General features: G+C 42.8%; 1 protein-coding gene across 12 annotated transcripts in view; it reads right to left on the reverse strand.

Moving 5' to 3' along the window:
- The window catches only part of LRRC7 (leucine rich repeat containing 7), a 345,675-nt gene that overhangs the window by 82,405 nt on the left and 247,459 nt on the right, over positions 1 to 15,811 (reverse strand). For 11 of the 12 annotated variants that reach the window (XM_039484896.1, XM_039484891.1, XM_039484895.1 and 8 more), the window contains 2 exons: positions 3,916 to 3,985; positions 104 to 203 (listed from right to left, as the gene is read on the reverse strand). In XM_039484896.1, coding sequence (XP_039340830.1) covers positions 104 to 203; positions 3,916 to 3,985 — 170 coding nt within the window. Of the gene's footprint in view, positions 1 to 103; positions 204 to 2,174; positions 2,218 to 3,915; positions 3,986 to 15,811 lie in introns of all 12 variants that reach the window. The other variant, XR_005583710.1, reaches the window with a different exon arrangement.

The raw sequence follows: 15,811 nt of genomic DNA on the forward strand, positions 1-15,811 counted from the left end.
GGTTTCAATATTTAAAAATAAATTCCCCATTTTCTCACCAGGATTTAAATAAGCATTATAAACACGTTTTTGCCTTTGTAATAAATTGCTGACAGTATTTTACCTTCATCACCGCGGGGTTGCTGGGGAAACATGTAGTTAGTCAGTACTCTTTGCTTTGTTTCTGGATGGGCCTCAGTTTGCAGAGGGATAAGGGCCTTGGACTATAAAGAAAAAATGAAAGATTGTTCATAAGAATTCCAAGAAAATCAGATTTTATGATCTGATAAACAGAAAATATCAAAAGAAAGTAAGACTAGTGTCCTTGGTCTAAATGAAACTGTTCTTACAGCTGCTGACTAAAAAAACATACTATTGTGATGTGGAATTTTTTTCTTCGATCCCTCACTCTTATTACATGTATAATATTCCTACTGACTTCAGTAGGAATATTTCCAGTGTAAGGAAAACAGAGTCTGACACACTGTAGTGACTGAGTGAAATGAGAAGCAGAGGAGGGTGGGAAGGGGAACACTAAGCACTGAGTGTCTGATTCTAATCGTATTCACGCTTGGGTAAATCAGGAGTAACTCCACTGAAGGCAGTAGAGTTACACTGGTATGAAACTGGTGCAAGTGACTAGAGATTGTGTTCTCAGGCCCAATGAGTATTCTGATGATACTGGTATATTTTAATTAAATTAATGCAAATTAATCTATGATCTCTTGTAGAAAAGTCCAATAAGTTGAAGAAAATAATGTGTCCTTAAAAGAATATAGGCTCTCAGTTGGTGTGCAAGCTAGATGGGCTCTTGAGCAGGCACTCAACTGTCCACATTAACTTTTCATATTATTATGGGGTGATATTTCTCTGTTTGTAAGAGGTCACATTCTACTGATCAGTTTTTGACAGGTAGGAATAGGAAGGGGAAGAGAGAGAAGGATCTAGTTTACTGCGTTGAAGTCCACACATTGTTTTCCACCCTCCTCCCATCAGTTTGTTTGCTTGCTTGCTTTTTACATTCAGGTATATATAGATGTCATTTAAAATTCTGAAAATTAGCTATGTAAGTAAAAATAACATTAAGAATGAGTAAAATTACTTGGTATTAACAATAAATCTCCTTATTTGATTAAATTTGTTCTTATGGCAAACACAGTGATGCTGAACTATTACTTATTAAACAAGAGTCAGGAATATATATACTCTATGTTTGTTGGGAGAGGAACATCTTAGGCCCCAATTCTGCAACTGACTCATCCTCTGTGTCTGTGCTAAACCTCACTGAAGTCAACAGTACTCAGTACAGGTACAGGAGTCCTCCCACATAGGGAATGTCTACACTGCAATGTAAACCCAGGGTTAGTGGGACTTGAGTCAGCTGATCCACATTAGGGAACCCTGGGCTTGAGTGTTTACATTGTATTTTAATCCTATATTGAGACTTTTCTAACCCATGCTCAAACCTAGGACTCTGGCATCCACACTACAGTGCACAGAACCGTCTCGAAGTAACCACATCCTAGAGCCCCTAGTACCACCTCCCTCCCAATGTGACTGCTCTAGCCCTAGGACTAAGGTGCACTGTGAGAAAATTTTACTACCTGCCCTGTGTGTTGCAGAAAGTTTGAAGCAGCTTGCTTTGCAAAAGGCTTGACTGATTCACTCTCCATTGCAAACCCAGGAGGCTCTCTGATAGTGTGCTTGCAGATTGGTGATCAAAAGAGAATGGGTTAACGCTGACCAGAACTGTTGCCGTTGGCAACGTGGGGGTGGCTTCCATTTTCAATAGAGTGGATTGTAGATCGCTGGGATAGAAAGGACTAAGGAAGTTATCCCGTGGAATTGTGGGATACTTCCAGCTGACTCTTGGAATCTGAGTCAAGCGGGGCTTCTGTATGCTGCAATTAAGCAATAGAGCTCAGACCCTGGGTTCTGGCTTAACTTGAACTCAGACCATCCAGTCCTGCAGGGTCCCAAGACCCTAGGTCTGAGCCCTGTGTTAGCTCAATTGCAGTGTCAACACAAGGGGGTTTAGGCTTCAGCCCAGCTCGAGCATGGGCTTACACTGCAGTGTAGGCATACCTTTAGAGGTAGTTGCAGGATCAGGGTCTCAGTGGCTTTTGCACACAAACAGAATGGATTAGTTTACAGTGATAGGAAGTTTGGACCATGCAAAATTATACTGATCAGACCTGAATTCAAGAAGCAACAGTTATCTGCAACAAGTGTACAATTCTAGAGAAAAAAAGAAGTATTGAAGTTATTGCAATAATGGAAGTATCACTTTTAGTTACATTGAATATTTAGTTTTTGTGAAAAGTAAGTTCTTTTCCCTTTAGAGTAAAAGTTTAAATGCCTAAAACTGTGAATTCCTTTTTCTACGAACATTTGTAGTGGTTGATAGGTCTTAATCTACAGCTTGTAAATTGGTTGATTGTTATATTTCTGAGCACCAATGCTGGCTGCATAATTAGTTTAACAATAAAGCCTAAATATACAGACAGTATTAACATATAAAGATGACTTAACATTTTAACATTGGACCAAATCTAGGAGTACTCAAGAAACTCCAACAGAAGTTGATGAACGTTTTCTCTAAAGAAGGACTGAGGACCCTCTTTGTGCATTCTTTACATGCCCCAAACTCACATTGACTTTAGTGGAAGTTTAGGCTATTTCAAGAGTGCAGGAATATAGGGGCCAAGTGAAGACTACAAGATTTGGCACTTAGGACTTGACCAACATATTTCTGGAACTCTGGGATCAGTAGTCTCGTGTTAGTTACAGATTTTCATGCTACAGACAAATAATAAGACTCTGATCCCACAAAAACTTATGAATGTTCTTAACTTTAAATGCACAAATAGTGCATAAATATTTGTAGGATCTGGGCCTAAGATGGGTTGCTCGTCATGGCTTGGCTGTGGCAAAAGTAAAAAAATTGAGAAGTTGTAATTTTGGGGCTTTTTTAAAAAGAAAAAAAAAGGAAGATGCACAAAACACCAGAATTTCAGATGATGTAAATCTACATAATTCCGTTGACTTCAACAGAGCTATGCTGATATCCACCGGCTGAGGATTAAGCCTAGAACACTTAAAATATTATTGGCTCTGGTTGGAAACTTTTCTAATGACACCTTTATTTAGAAGAAAACCAAGGGAAAAAAACGCTTCATGAATTTTTGTGACTCCCGCCCTCCCCATTTTAGGGCGGGAGGATTAAAATGTTCAGAAGTGCCTAAAGTTCCTCAGCACTAAGAAGATGAAAATCAATGGAAGTTAGGCTACTAAATGCCTAAGTCAATTTTGACAATGGGACTTAAGACACTTATCGTAGTTCTATTTACTATGTTTACTTTCTATTAGCAAGAATTAAAGAGTTGTCATTAATAATTTAAAAGCATAGAAAGATAGCAAAACACCAAATGAGAGCCTCATGTGTAAAAGTTAATGGAAGAATCTTTCTTCCACATGAAGAGGTAAAAAGGTGGGGAGAAGGAGTAAACAAAAACAGGAATAGATAGGGAATGGGGAGCCAGAAGACAAGAATGGAGGCACAGAAGGATTAAGGGATACAAAAGACAGAGAATATGCCCAATATAAAATCCTTGGGTCCCAACATGGGCCACGAGTGATCCCATTCACTATAGTCCTCTGTGAATACTCTTGGCCTTAACTTATTGAATTTGGTCAGGACATACAATCCCACCTGATGAAAGCAATAAATCCTTCAAAGGTGAGCTTTCCCAATTAATACCACAACATTCAGCAGAACCTGAATGTGTAGCTAATACAGAGGACATGGAAACTGCTGGGACTAAAAGCTTCATAAATCTAAGAATAGTCTGTTAAAACATACGTTTTATCTATGGCCCTTACTAAGATTTCTTGCTCCTTACTACTAATGAAAAGACATACATTAAAAGTTATTACCTGGTTGTCAGATAGCCACAAAGCTGCAAGTTCTTTAAGCTTAGTAAAAGTGAATGGTAAATTCTTCAGTCTGTAAACAACAATATTGGAACAACATGAATGTCTCATGTATGCAGTAGTCTCTTTTAAAGGGACACTGTCAAGATTTTTAAACAATGTATTTCAGCTGGATCATACTGAAATTGGTAGCATTTTTCATTTTTATTTTCTTTGTTTGGTTTTAAAGAAAGATATTTTTATAAAGGATATTCTCATTGAATTATTGCATTTAAAAGCGAGAGCCACATTTTAAAGCCTGAACAAACTGATAAAGTGCCTTTGAAATATTAAAGAACAATTGTCTTTGCCTTATTGTTAACATATGAATTGGTAGCTGTATGAATACTTTCCCCCTTGCACAATAAGAAGTTATTATTCGAACTTGCCTGGCATTATACAATATCAATAATGAGCATACAACCAAAATAATGTCTCATAGCACAGTATTTCTTGGCAAGTACCTGCATTAAGGGAATTTGTTTATATATATATAACATACCATTTGACATTTTAATTTTCTATTAGAATATATTCTGCAATAATCTGAAACACCTTTTCGAAGAGACACTATAATACAGTCATTATGATTTTTCCCATAAGACAAAATGTAATGTAACAATAAAACAAAAGTTCTAAATTGCAAAATGTAGTTATATACATGAACAGATGTTTTCATGTAATATCAGTTAGCTTGGTCTGCTAAAAGTGACCTGCAAAAGAAGGATGGGAATGGGTAAATTTTCTCTCCCTGCCCCCTTTTTTGTTTTCCTTTTCTTTTTTGTTTGTTTCTTTATGAAGCTAATAAAGTCCTGAAAGTTTTTGTCCCAGGCCCCACAGGAAGACAGACAAGACACCAGGACTGTGGTTTAACTAGCCTTTATTAAGTAACATATCTCAATAAGTCATCCAGTGCAAGTCATCCTTCCTTTGTAATCTGTACCACCTGGTGGAGAATCTGCCATCAGCCTTCCATCTTGACAACCTGTTCCCGGCACCATTGCTGATCCCCATCACCCTCCACCTGTAGAAGGGTTAATTGGGGGTAGGGGATTGTCTCCAGAGATTAGAGGCCCTAACCCCATTAATTCTTTAGGAGGTGCTTTCTACTAATCCATTTCCAGTTTATCAGGGAACTGGACCTCCTACTGAATGACTTCCTGCACTAAGCACCTGCCAAGTTGCAACAAAATAAATTTTACAGCCTAACATACCCTCTAGGTGTTGGGATTGCTGCAAGGAAGGTGAAAAAACCCACACCACCCTGGCTAAACTGGCAGTGAGGAAAAATATTTCTTCCCAGCCCCCAAAAGGGGACTGGCATAATGCCCAAAACAAGGCCCCCAAATCTCGTACTACTCTAATCCCAAGAGGGAAAAGGGAGCCTTTCTTTCTGGTGCAGAAAGACCCACCATACAATTTCCATACCTAGATGTGGCCCTCAAGCCAAAAGGTTTGCCCACCCCTGCATTAGACTAAGGCTTCATCTGTGTGTCCAACCAATCAGTCACAGAGCCCCCTCTCCTCAAGTCCAGGAGAGGGGCTCTATAACTGATTAGTTGGTCAGACAGATGTCCAACAAGGATGGGAAGAAACTAAGTTTTGCATCACATCATCACCAAAGACAAGTATATAAGCTATTTAGTAAAGACAAGGATATAAGCTATTTAGTTCAAAGACAAGGATATAAGCTATTTAGTTCAAAAAGAAGGATAATATTTACTTCTGATAATTCATTTCAAATAGTTATATTAAAAATACCTGAAGGCGTTGCATCTGAAGAAGTGAGGCTTTTTACCCACAAAAGCTTATGCCCAAATAAATCTGTTAGTCTTTAAGGTGCTACCGGACTCCTTGTTGTTTTTGTGGATACAGACTAATACAGGTACCTCCTGGTATTAAAAATACTGGTTTCTTCGTCTATTAGAATGAATTAAATTCCATTGCTAAATATGAATATATATTACCCCGGTGAGATAATCTCCAATTCCTGGTATGTAAAATGACTCTATGGACCGAAAAGTGTTATACATTTTAAATCCTATAATTAGTACCACAAGAAAGGAAAAGATGCCTAAACTAGCTGAAATTTAGTTTTCACTACTATGTTATCAGTAAAGTGGATCACGGATTAATTAATTACTATTTGTCTCTGGAACACTGCAGGCTCTGACATATTCCTCATAAAATAACATGATAAACTTAAGTTCTACAAGAATTAATATAAAGATTCTCAAGCAGAGAGAATACCTGAATTTTTCATTCAGAATTTGGCTCCTCTTTAAAGAACTAACATTTATTTTGTGTATTGAGACACACTGAAATAATATTAATATTGAAAACCTACTTTGACTTTCATTGTTATGCCTAAATATGTAAAATTGCTCACTATACTGAGACAAACTAATTCATGCACACAGCAATGCCTGGCCAAATTTTCAAATTCAGAATTGGGTCTAAGAAAGTTTAGAGGTATCTTTAGTTAACATAGAATTTAAACCTTCTCCTGATGCCCCTGACAGCGAATGCTATACAAATGTAGACTTCTTCCAGACCCATTTAAATTCTCTTTTATTTATCAAAATGTAATTAGACACCCCCTCTATCTTATTTATTGCCCCAACTTTGGGTCCCCATGCTTGAGTATAAGGGAATGTACGTTGGTATATGTCATGCACTGAGAAGACAAAAAGAGACAACTGTAGTATGAGCTTCCAAACGAGGTTTTCCTGCTGGGTGTCCAAGCACAGCATCTCTCCTTCACGCTCTTCCATACAGGCTGTCCTGGAGTACCTGCTCTATTTGAGGAATCAGGGCCTGGCACATTCTTCCATTAGAGTGCATCTAGCGGCCATCTCCGCTTTTCACCTGCCAATCCAAGGACAGATGGTGTTTTCCCACAGTATGATGGTCAGATTCTTGAGAGGGCTTGAGAAACTCTTCCTTTGGGTACGGCCTCCTGTTCTGCAGTGGGATCTTAACTTGGTCCTCTCTAGGTTCACTGGCCCGCCCTTTGACCTCTGGGACCTGCTTCCTTTCCCACCTGTCATGGAAGGACGCGTTCCTGGTGGCAGTGACATCGGCAAGACGGGTCTCTGAAATTAAAGCCTTGACCTCAGAACCTCCGTACATGGTCTTCTACAAAGATTCAGTTGTGGCCCCACATGGCCTTCCTCCCAAAGGTTGTTTCCACCTTCCATATGAATCAGAACATCATCTTCTCAGTATTCTGTCCCAAACTGCACAAGACCAGTGAGAAGAGGCATCTTCACGCCCTGGACATCCGGAGGGCCTTGGCTTTCTACTTAGAATGTACCATGCCTTTCTGAAAATCGACTCAATTCTTCATTGCTATAGCGGATAGGATGAAGGGTCACCCCGTGTCCTCGCAGAGGATTTCCAGCTGGATCACCTTGTGCACAGGGACCTGTTATGACCTGGTGGGGGTTCCTCCACCACTGATTGTCAGAGCCCACTCGACGAGAGCCTGGGCATCTTCAGTGGCCTTCCTGGCACACATCCCTATCCAGAACATCTGTTCCTCTGTTCACATGTTTACCGCTCATTGTGCCATCACTCAGCAGGCCAGAGATGACGCTGGGTTCGGCAGAGCTGTGTTGAAATCTACACGTCCGTAAACTCCTACCCACTTCCAGGTGTACTGCTTTGGAGTCACCTAATACGGAATGGACATGAGCAAGCACTCAAAAAAGACAGTTACCTTTTCCGTAACTGGTGTTCTACGAGATGTGTGGCTCATGTCCATTCCACAACCCTCCCTCCTTCCCCACTATCGGAGTTTCCGGCAAGAAGGAACTGGGGGGGGGGGGGGGGGAGCTGGTGGCGCCCCTTATACGGCGCCATGTGGGCGCTGCTCCAGAGGGCGCCAGAGCTGGTCCCCTACAGATACTGCGGAGGGAAAAACTTCCAGCACCGGTGCATGTGGTGAGCACACACACCTAATATGGAATGGACATGAGCAACACATCTCAAAAAACGCCAGTTACAGAAAAGGTAACTGTCTTTTTCTAGCTATGACAGAATACTATAGATTTTTTATTTTACAGAAAGGCCTTATTTGGCACAAGAAGTCATTTGGATATCTGACATGAATATGTGTATCTACACGGGCTGCTGTCTGCATCTAAAACACATAAATTATTTCCAAATATCAAAGACTCTAAAGACTATTTAGACTCTAAAGACTAAATAAAAGTGATGGTGCAATTCTGAATTTGAAAATTTGGCCATGCATTGTTGTGTGCATGAATTAGTTTGTCTATTTTTTGGGGGGGGATTGGGAGTAATCTGAATATTGCTCTTTGGTGTAAAGCACAATCTATCACACAGGTAAGCTTATGTGGATGGTGAAATAAATTGGAGTACCAAGGAGACTGACTGTTTCTCCATGTTAAGGCTGTTATGGTGTTTGAGGAATTCTCACTTGATAAATGGTTGGTGAAATCTAAGTATAGAACTTACAACCATTTTGGGGTTTGTGTCCTGCTTCGTAAATGTCTACCGTGAGGTTGGTACTCATGCTCTTGAGCCACTACAGGCAGTTTGACAACTTCCATCCAGAAATCATGCTGTTAGATGTAGAATGCATGAGCTGAGATGCAGGATGGCTCCTCCATTCTGGGACAACAGGTCTGAGAATAGCAAAAGTAGTTTCAGAGGATGTCTCAACAATTTCACCAGTTTGAGTACCAGAACTGCTAGAATAACAAACATTTCTTGTTTCTCCTTGTCACAAAAAGTATATTGGTGAATGACCCCTTTCCTCGAAAATCAACTGAATCATGAATTGTCCACTTGTGTTCTGATGAAAAGTGTCTGCTCAAACTGTCCACCAGCATGTTCTGCAGATACAGAAGATGAACTGCTGCAAGAGAGAGCTGATGCTGAATACGTTAATTCAGTAACTGAACTGCTTCTCAGTACAAAGGAGATGATTGAGCACTTACCTGCCTGTTTATGTAAAACATGGCAGTTGTGCCATCTGTCATGATCTGAATGGACAGTCATTGTATTAGAAGGAAGAACTCCAGGGAAGCTTTATGAGATGCTCTGAGCTCTAGAATATTCATTTGTGAGTGTGTCTTCTTGGGAGTCCCTAATCCAGGAGTGAAGGGTCCATCACTATAGTTTTGGTTAGGAGGAGTAGGGGGAAGGAACTCCTATGCATACTTTGTTGGGGTCCCTTCCACCAACTTGGTGAGAGAGAAAATGTTGCAGAACCATCAGAGGCATGTCTAAAATGTGCCTGCTTGGAATGTGCACTAATTTTAGCCAGCTCTGCATGCAGCATAGATGTAGTCTGGCATGCAATGTGACAAAAGTGCAGGTGGCATATGTCCTAGAAAGCTCAGACAAGTTCATACGGTTATTCAAGGATTTCCCTGAAGCTGGGAGAAGATCATGGATATAATCCTGGACATGTCCTGAGGTAGATAAACTCTGGCTGGTTTTAAGGTATGTCTCAAATGGAGCTGGAGGTGTAATTTCCAGCTCGGGTAGACATACCCACACTGAATCTAACTGGGCTAGCACATTAAAAACACAAGTGTAGCTGTGGCAGTGCGAACAATAGAACAGGCTCAATTGGAGCTAGTCCAGGTATGTCTACCTGAGCTGGAAGTTAAACCTCTACCTCCAGCACAGACTTCTCTTAGATCTAAAATGACCCCTATAAACTCTATGAATTGCGTTGGTGTCAAAAAGAGACTTCTCTGTTGACTTTTATGCTGAAGGACATCAATAGCCAAAAAATGCTGTAAATGGAACTCTGAACTTTTTGGCAAGACTTGCCTCTGATGAGCCAGTCATCCAGATATCAATAGACCATTATTCCCGGTCTCCTTAAGTGTGCTACTTAAGTAGCTACTACTGCTATGACTGTGGTAAATTACGTCAATGCTATAGAAAGGCCAAAGGGTGGAACTCTGTACTAGAAGTGGTTTTGATTGACCAGAAATTTCAGAAATTTCTTGTGTACCAAATACATGGCGATATGAAAACAGGCATCCTACAGTTTGAGGGCCATAAACCAATCTTCTGCATCTAGTCACGGTATTATGGATGCTAAGGTGACCATTCTAAACGTTATCTGGCAAATACAGGTACTGAGCACTTTCAGATGCAAAATTGCTCCATGGGTATGAGGCAATAATTTGAGTAGAAATATTTAGCTCTGTGTCCTCATCTCAGAGTTCTTGTTCTTCCTCAGAGACTTTCTCTGGAGGCCGAGCATCACAAAGAAGATGCTTGAGGCTGCACTGTTTTCAGTCTCTATGTTGCTCATGATAACAACCTCAGAGGCTCCAGTACAGCCACCCAGGAATATTATAAAGGAAAGAGAGTAGGGGCCCAACAGGAAGGATACCAGGCAGGGCATGACTACCCTCATAACTCCATACATCCGCTGTTTAGATCTGTAGGAGACCCCAGACTCCTCTCTGACCCATAAAACTCAGAAGAAGGGGCTTTAGAGGAATAGGTGAGAGAAGATCCCTTTGTTGGGAGTAGGAAGAGGAGTAAGAAAAGTCTATTCCAAAAGAGAGGCTGCAGAGACAGAGGTACTAAATTGTAACCCCACAACACAGTCCTTGAGAAAAGTTCGGTACTGTTGTGACAGTGGGCCCATATATTAGTGGAATGTGAAGGCCTACTGAAAGCAGGGATTCAGGTTCTTCAGTGATCTGGAAGTCCTTCAATACCATGGACCTCACTGGTACCAAGGTAGACAGGGCTGTGAACCCTGGGGTTAAAGTATAGTGCATAGAAGTAGCAGGAGCTGAAGTAATTAGTACTGATGTGCTCAGTACTGAGACAGTTACTGCTGCTGAAATGAGGTAGCAGCTGATGCAGACACACACAGTGCCGCAGCACCTCAGCAGTTGTAGTCTTGGTAGTGATCATGGAGAATGTATCCTCAGTGAATGGTACCTGATAGTTGGTACTGTCGAATCTCCTCCACTACACACTCTGGGCCGTGGAGTCTCCTTAGATTAGAAGTGGAGAGGCGATTTTGACCTCTTTCTTGCAGAGGAGCTCTGTTCTTCAAGGCTGAATGACAATCCTTTCTCTCAGCACTCTAACAGGGACAATCCTACCAGTACACCTGGAAGTTGAAGGTTAAGTAGATGGAGCCCTGAAGCTATCAGATGCCAGGCTCAGCAGGGCACTTCTCAGTATCACAGGCTAACATCCCAGGGGAGTCAGATGGACCCAGGTCTGATGCAGGCACATGAAGTAGTCAAAGAGAAACATTTTATGCCTCACATCTCTGACCTTTAAGGTCGTTTTTTGAAAAGGACTTACACACAGTGAATTTACTGGAGGTATCCCATAAGAAAGGCACCTCATATGCTCATTAATGGGGGTTTCTGCCTCACCAGAGAGGCAAAATTGATTACTTTTACTTGTACGGTAATTACTGTTCATTGAGATGTGTTGTACACATATACATTCCACTGTAGGTATATATGCACCCAATGCATTTGAGTTGGAGACTTTTGCCAGAAGTACCACTATGTGCCCCAACTATCCTCATCAGAGCCGCCCACGGGGGGTGGGGGAGCAAGAGGGGCAATTTGCCCCAGGCCCCGAGTTCCGCAGGGGCCCCCATGAGAGTTTTTTGGGGTCCCTGGAGCAGGGTCCTTCACTTGCTCCGGGGGCCCCAGAAAACTCTCGTGGGGCTTGGGCCCCTGGAGCTTCTTCCGCTCCCGGTCTTCGCCGGCGGGGGGTCCTTCCGCCCCGAAGCGGAAGGACCCCCCGCTGGTGAATTACCGCCAAAGCGGGACCCGCCGCCAAAGTGCAGCCGGGTCTTCAGAGGTAATAGGGCAGCGGGGGGCCCTTCCGTTCCGGGACCCACCGCCGAAGTGCCCTGAAGACCCGTGGCGGGGGCCCCCTCCACCGAATTACCGCCGAAGACGCGGCTGCACTTCTGCGGTGGATCCCGCTTCCGCGGCAATTCGGCAGCAGGGGGTCCCCGCCACGGGTCTTTGGGGCACTTTGACGGCGGGTCCTGGAGCGGAAGGGCCTCCCACCGCCGAATTACCACCGAAGTGGGGCCCCCCGCCACCGAAGACCCCAGGCCCCCGGAATCCTCTGGGCGGCCCTGATCCTCATGCATGGAGCTGAGGATATAGAGAGGCATGGATGCCACTGCCTCCCTCTTTGTTCCTTCTCACCACCATCTAATTAATACCCAAAGTAGCAGAGAAGGTGGAAGGATCCGGAATCATAGAATATTAGGGTTGGAAGGGACCTCAGGAGGTCATCTAGTCCAACCCCCTGCTCAAAGCAGGACCAATTCCCAACTAAATCATCCCAGTCAGGGCTTTGTCAAGCCTGACCTTAAAAATCTCTAAGGAAGGAGATTCCACCACCTCCCTAGGTAACCCATTCCACTGCTTCACCACTCTCCTAGTGAAAAAGTTTTTTCTAATATCCAACCTAATCCTCCCCCACTGCAACTTGAGACCATTACTCCTTGTTCTGTCATCGGGTACCACTGAGAACAGTCTAGATTCATCCTCTTTGGAACCCCCTTTCAGGTAGCTGAAAGAAGCTATCAAATCCCCCCTCATCCTTCTCTTCTGCAGACTAAACAATCCCAGTTCCCTCAGCCTCTCCTCATAAGTCATGTGCTCCAGCCCCCTAATCATTTTTGTTGCCCTCCGCTGGACTCTTTCCAATTTTTCCACATCCTTCTTGTAGTGTGGGGACCAAAACTGGACACAGTACTCCAGATGAGGCCTCACCAATGTCGAATAGAGGGGAATGATCACGTCCCTATGTGCACAATAAATCTCGAAGAACAGTTACTGTACAGGTAAGTAACTGTTTTTTCTCCTTTAAGTGATTGTGCACATATATATCCCACTTTAAGTGATTCACCAGCGGTTTCCTTACAGGTGGTGGGACTTTGGATTACTTGGAGAGAATCTAGCACTGATTTTCCAAAGTAGGTGTCATCCCGGGAAGCTTGAGTGATAGTGTAGTATCTGGAAAAAATGCATCCATATGGACATTTGTAAAATAGCAGTGTGGTCACAACAGCTATGTTAATCCAGAAGGCTGACAAAGTGGACTGAGCTCTAGTGGAATGGACTATTATCCTCGGAGGAGAAACTTTTGCTAGATCATAGCAGAGCTGGATATAGTTAGAAATCCAACGTGACATGCACTGGGCTGTAACTGGTTGCCCTTTAATTCTTTCAGCAAAGGCTACAAAAATTTAAGAGACAACCTGAAAGACTTTGTGTGGTCCAGGTAAAACACTCAAAAGAGATCTTTTGAAATTCTTCATGAAACAGAATTTTCTTGGGCTGGGTCCTAAAATTCCAGTGTGGACGTGAGAAACTTTCTAGATGAAATTTTAATCAAATAACATGTTTCCACAAAATATATTTCAGTTGTAATGAACTGGCTTTTTTTTGATGGAGAAAAAGTTTTTATGAAAAATTTTCAATCAGCTCTAACAGTGACCCACATATGCAACTCCAACAGCTATGACAGTCTTCATGTTCATATTCTTAATTGAATTTAAATAGATTTTAATAAAGTAGTCTATATAAGAAATACTATCCACATTCCGTGACTTTCCACAACTTCTGTGACTTCCGCAGCTGTAGTAGCCGGTGTGGCAGGCCAAGGGGTGCCTGAGCAGCTGGCCCAAGGGCCAGCCATACCAGCTGCTGCTCGAGCGGCCCCAGGCAGCACTCCAACAGTGGCCAGAGTGGCTGGCCCTGGGGACTGCCCCAGCAGTAGTGGTCTCGGGGTGGCTTCGGGAACCACCCGAGCAGCAGCCCTGGGAAGTGCCCAAGCATCAGTCCCAGGGGTGGCTCCAGGGACTGCCCTAGCAGCAGCAGTCCTGGGGGCAGCTGGAGCAGTGGCCTCGGAGGTGGCCTTGGAAGCCATCCGGAGAGCGGTCCCTAGGGGCCTCAGAGCAGTGAGGCCCAGGAGCAGGGATTTAGTAATGGGTACTTATAGTAAAAGTCCGGGACAGGTCATGGACCATGATTTTTTGTTTATTGCCGGTGACTTGTCCATGACTTTTACTAAATATACCCATGACTAAATCTTAGTCTTACGTATGAGAACAAAACTGAATGGACACATTTTCAAAACTATGACTTTGGGTGTCCAGTTTAAGACACCATAATGGGAGCATATTTTCAGGTCCTTTTAAGGCAAGGTCCCCAAACTGTGGGGCATAAACCTTTGGGGGGCCACAGCCAGGGCCGGCTCCAGGCACCAGCCCAGCAAGCAGGTGTTTGGGGCGGCTAACAGAGAGGGGCGGCATGTCCGGCTCTTTGGTGGTGGGTCCCTCACTCCCTCTCAGAGCGAAGGACCTGCCGCCAAATTCTGAAGCAGCGGCGGTAGAGCTGATCGCGATCGTGGCTTTTTTTTCTCTCTCTCCTCTTTTTGCTGCTTAGGGCGGCAAAAACCCTGGAGCTGGCCCTGGTCACAGCAGGGCCCAGGCCAGCCCCCATGCAGGGGGAGGGAAGACGGGGAGGGAGTGCCATCCAGCCCCTTCCTGCCCCCAGCTGTGCTCCGGTCCTGCCTGCAGCAACATTCCCGGCCCCGTGCCTGGCCCCATTCCTGGCTCCACTCCCTGCCCCAAATAGACCCCTAGTCTCAGCCCCCTTATCCGTGTCCTTGCCCCACACCCCTTCAGCCACGGCCCTAGGGAGGCAGGGGATAACAGACCGGGGTAACAGGGGCATGACTCTCAAAAGTTTGGGGACCACTGCTTTAAGGTGTCTCAAGTTCAGCACCAAAAATATGAAGGCATACAAAATTGCTAGTCATTTTTGAAAATTTAGACCAGAACAATCTGAAATCTATATAATATATCTTTTAGTTCTACAGTGCATGTATTTTGTGAATTTAATAATCACAGTTAAGATGTAAGACATGAAAATGGGGGGCAATCATTTACATATATCTGTTTCAAACATTGTTCATTCTACCTATTGTATTTTCAGCTAAGATGAGACTCTACTTTCTTTTGTGGTCACAATTTGATTTCACAAAATTTGTGACCCTGTTTTTGTACCTGAATTGAATCATCAGTGCAAATCTGATCATATGAACCTATCTTCTTGATTTGTGCCCTCAATCTAGTGGTTAGATATGCTGGTAACTCAGATTTGAATCAGCAACTGAACTACTAATATAAATTTTGCATTCCAATCACACTTCTGAAAATTGATCCCATAGTACTAATCACAATTCGCACACTGATTTAGGCTGTGAATGGTGAAGAAACGAGTAAATGTTTTTTCTTGGCTGCTCAGTCAGAATTATGTTACACTGTAGCTACAAAAGGATGCAACAAAGGCATTGCAATGTTGTTGACTAATTACTGATGACAGACAATGGTCATATCCCCAGCTGCTGTAAATCAGCATAGTTCCACTGATTTCATTTGAAGCGATGCTGATTTTCACCTCTAAAAATGTAGCCCTATATGCATCCTCCACTGAGCAGAATAGATGATATAAAAGTGCACTATGCCCATTAAAATTTTAAAGTGTGTTTAATCTGCCTTGCCTCCATTTATCCAGCATTTCTGATGAGAACATTCAGAAAGTATACCAACTGCACAAAAAGTCTAAAGTCTATAAATGTGCTATTCAACAAAGTGCTTACCTTTCATGCTTAAATGCCCAAATTTCTCACTAGACAGTTTGGAAAATTACTTACATAATTGCTTTCTTGTGTAATACATAGTTAAGGAAAAATGTATTCACAATATTAAGTTATGCTAGGTGAAAGATGAACTGGTACATGGATAATTTCTGAAGGAGTTACCTAAACTAAATTAACATATAATTCAAAAGCAAAG

Source organism: Mauremys reevesii, linkage group 8 (assembly GCF_016161935.1).
Source record: "Mauremys reevesii isolate NIE-2019 linkage group 8, ASM1616193v1, whole genome shotgun sequence".
Lineage (NCBI taxonomy): Eukaryota > Metazoa > Chordata > Testudines > Geoemydidae > Mauremys > Mauremys reevesii.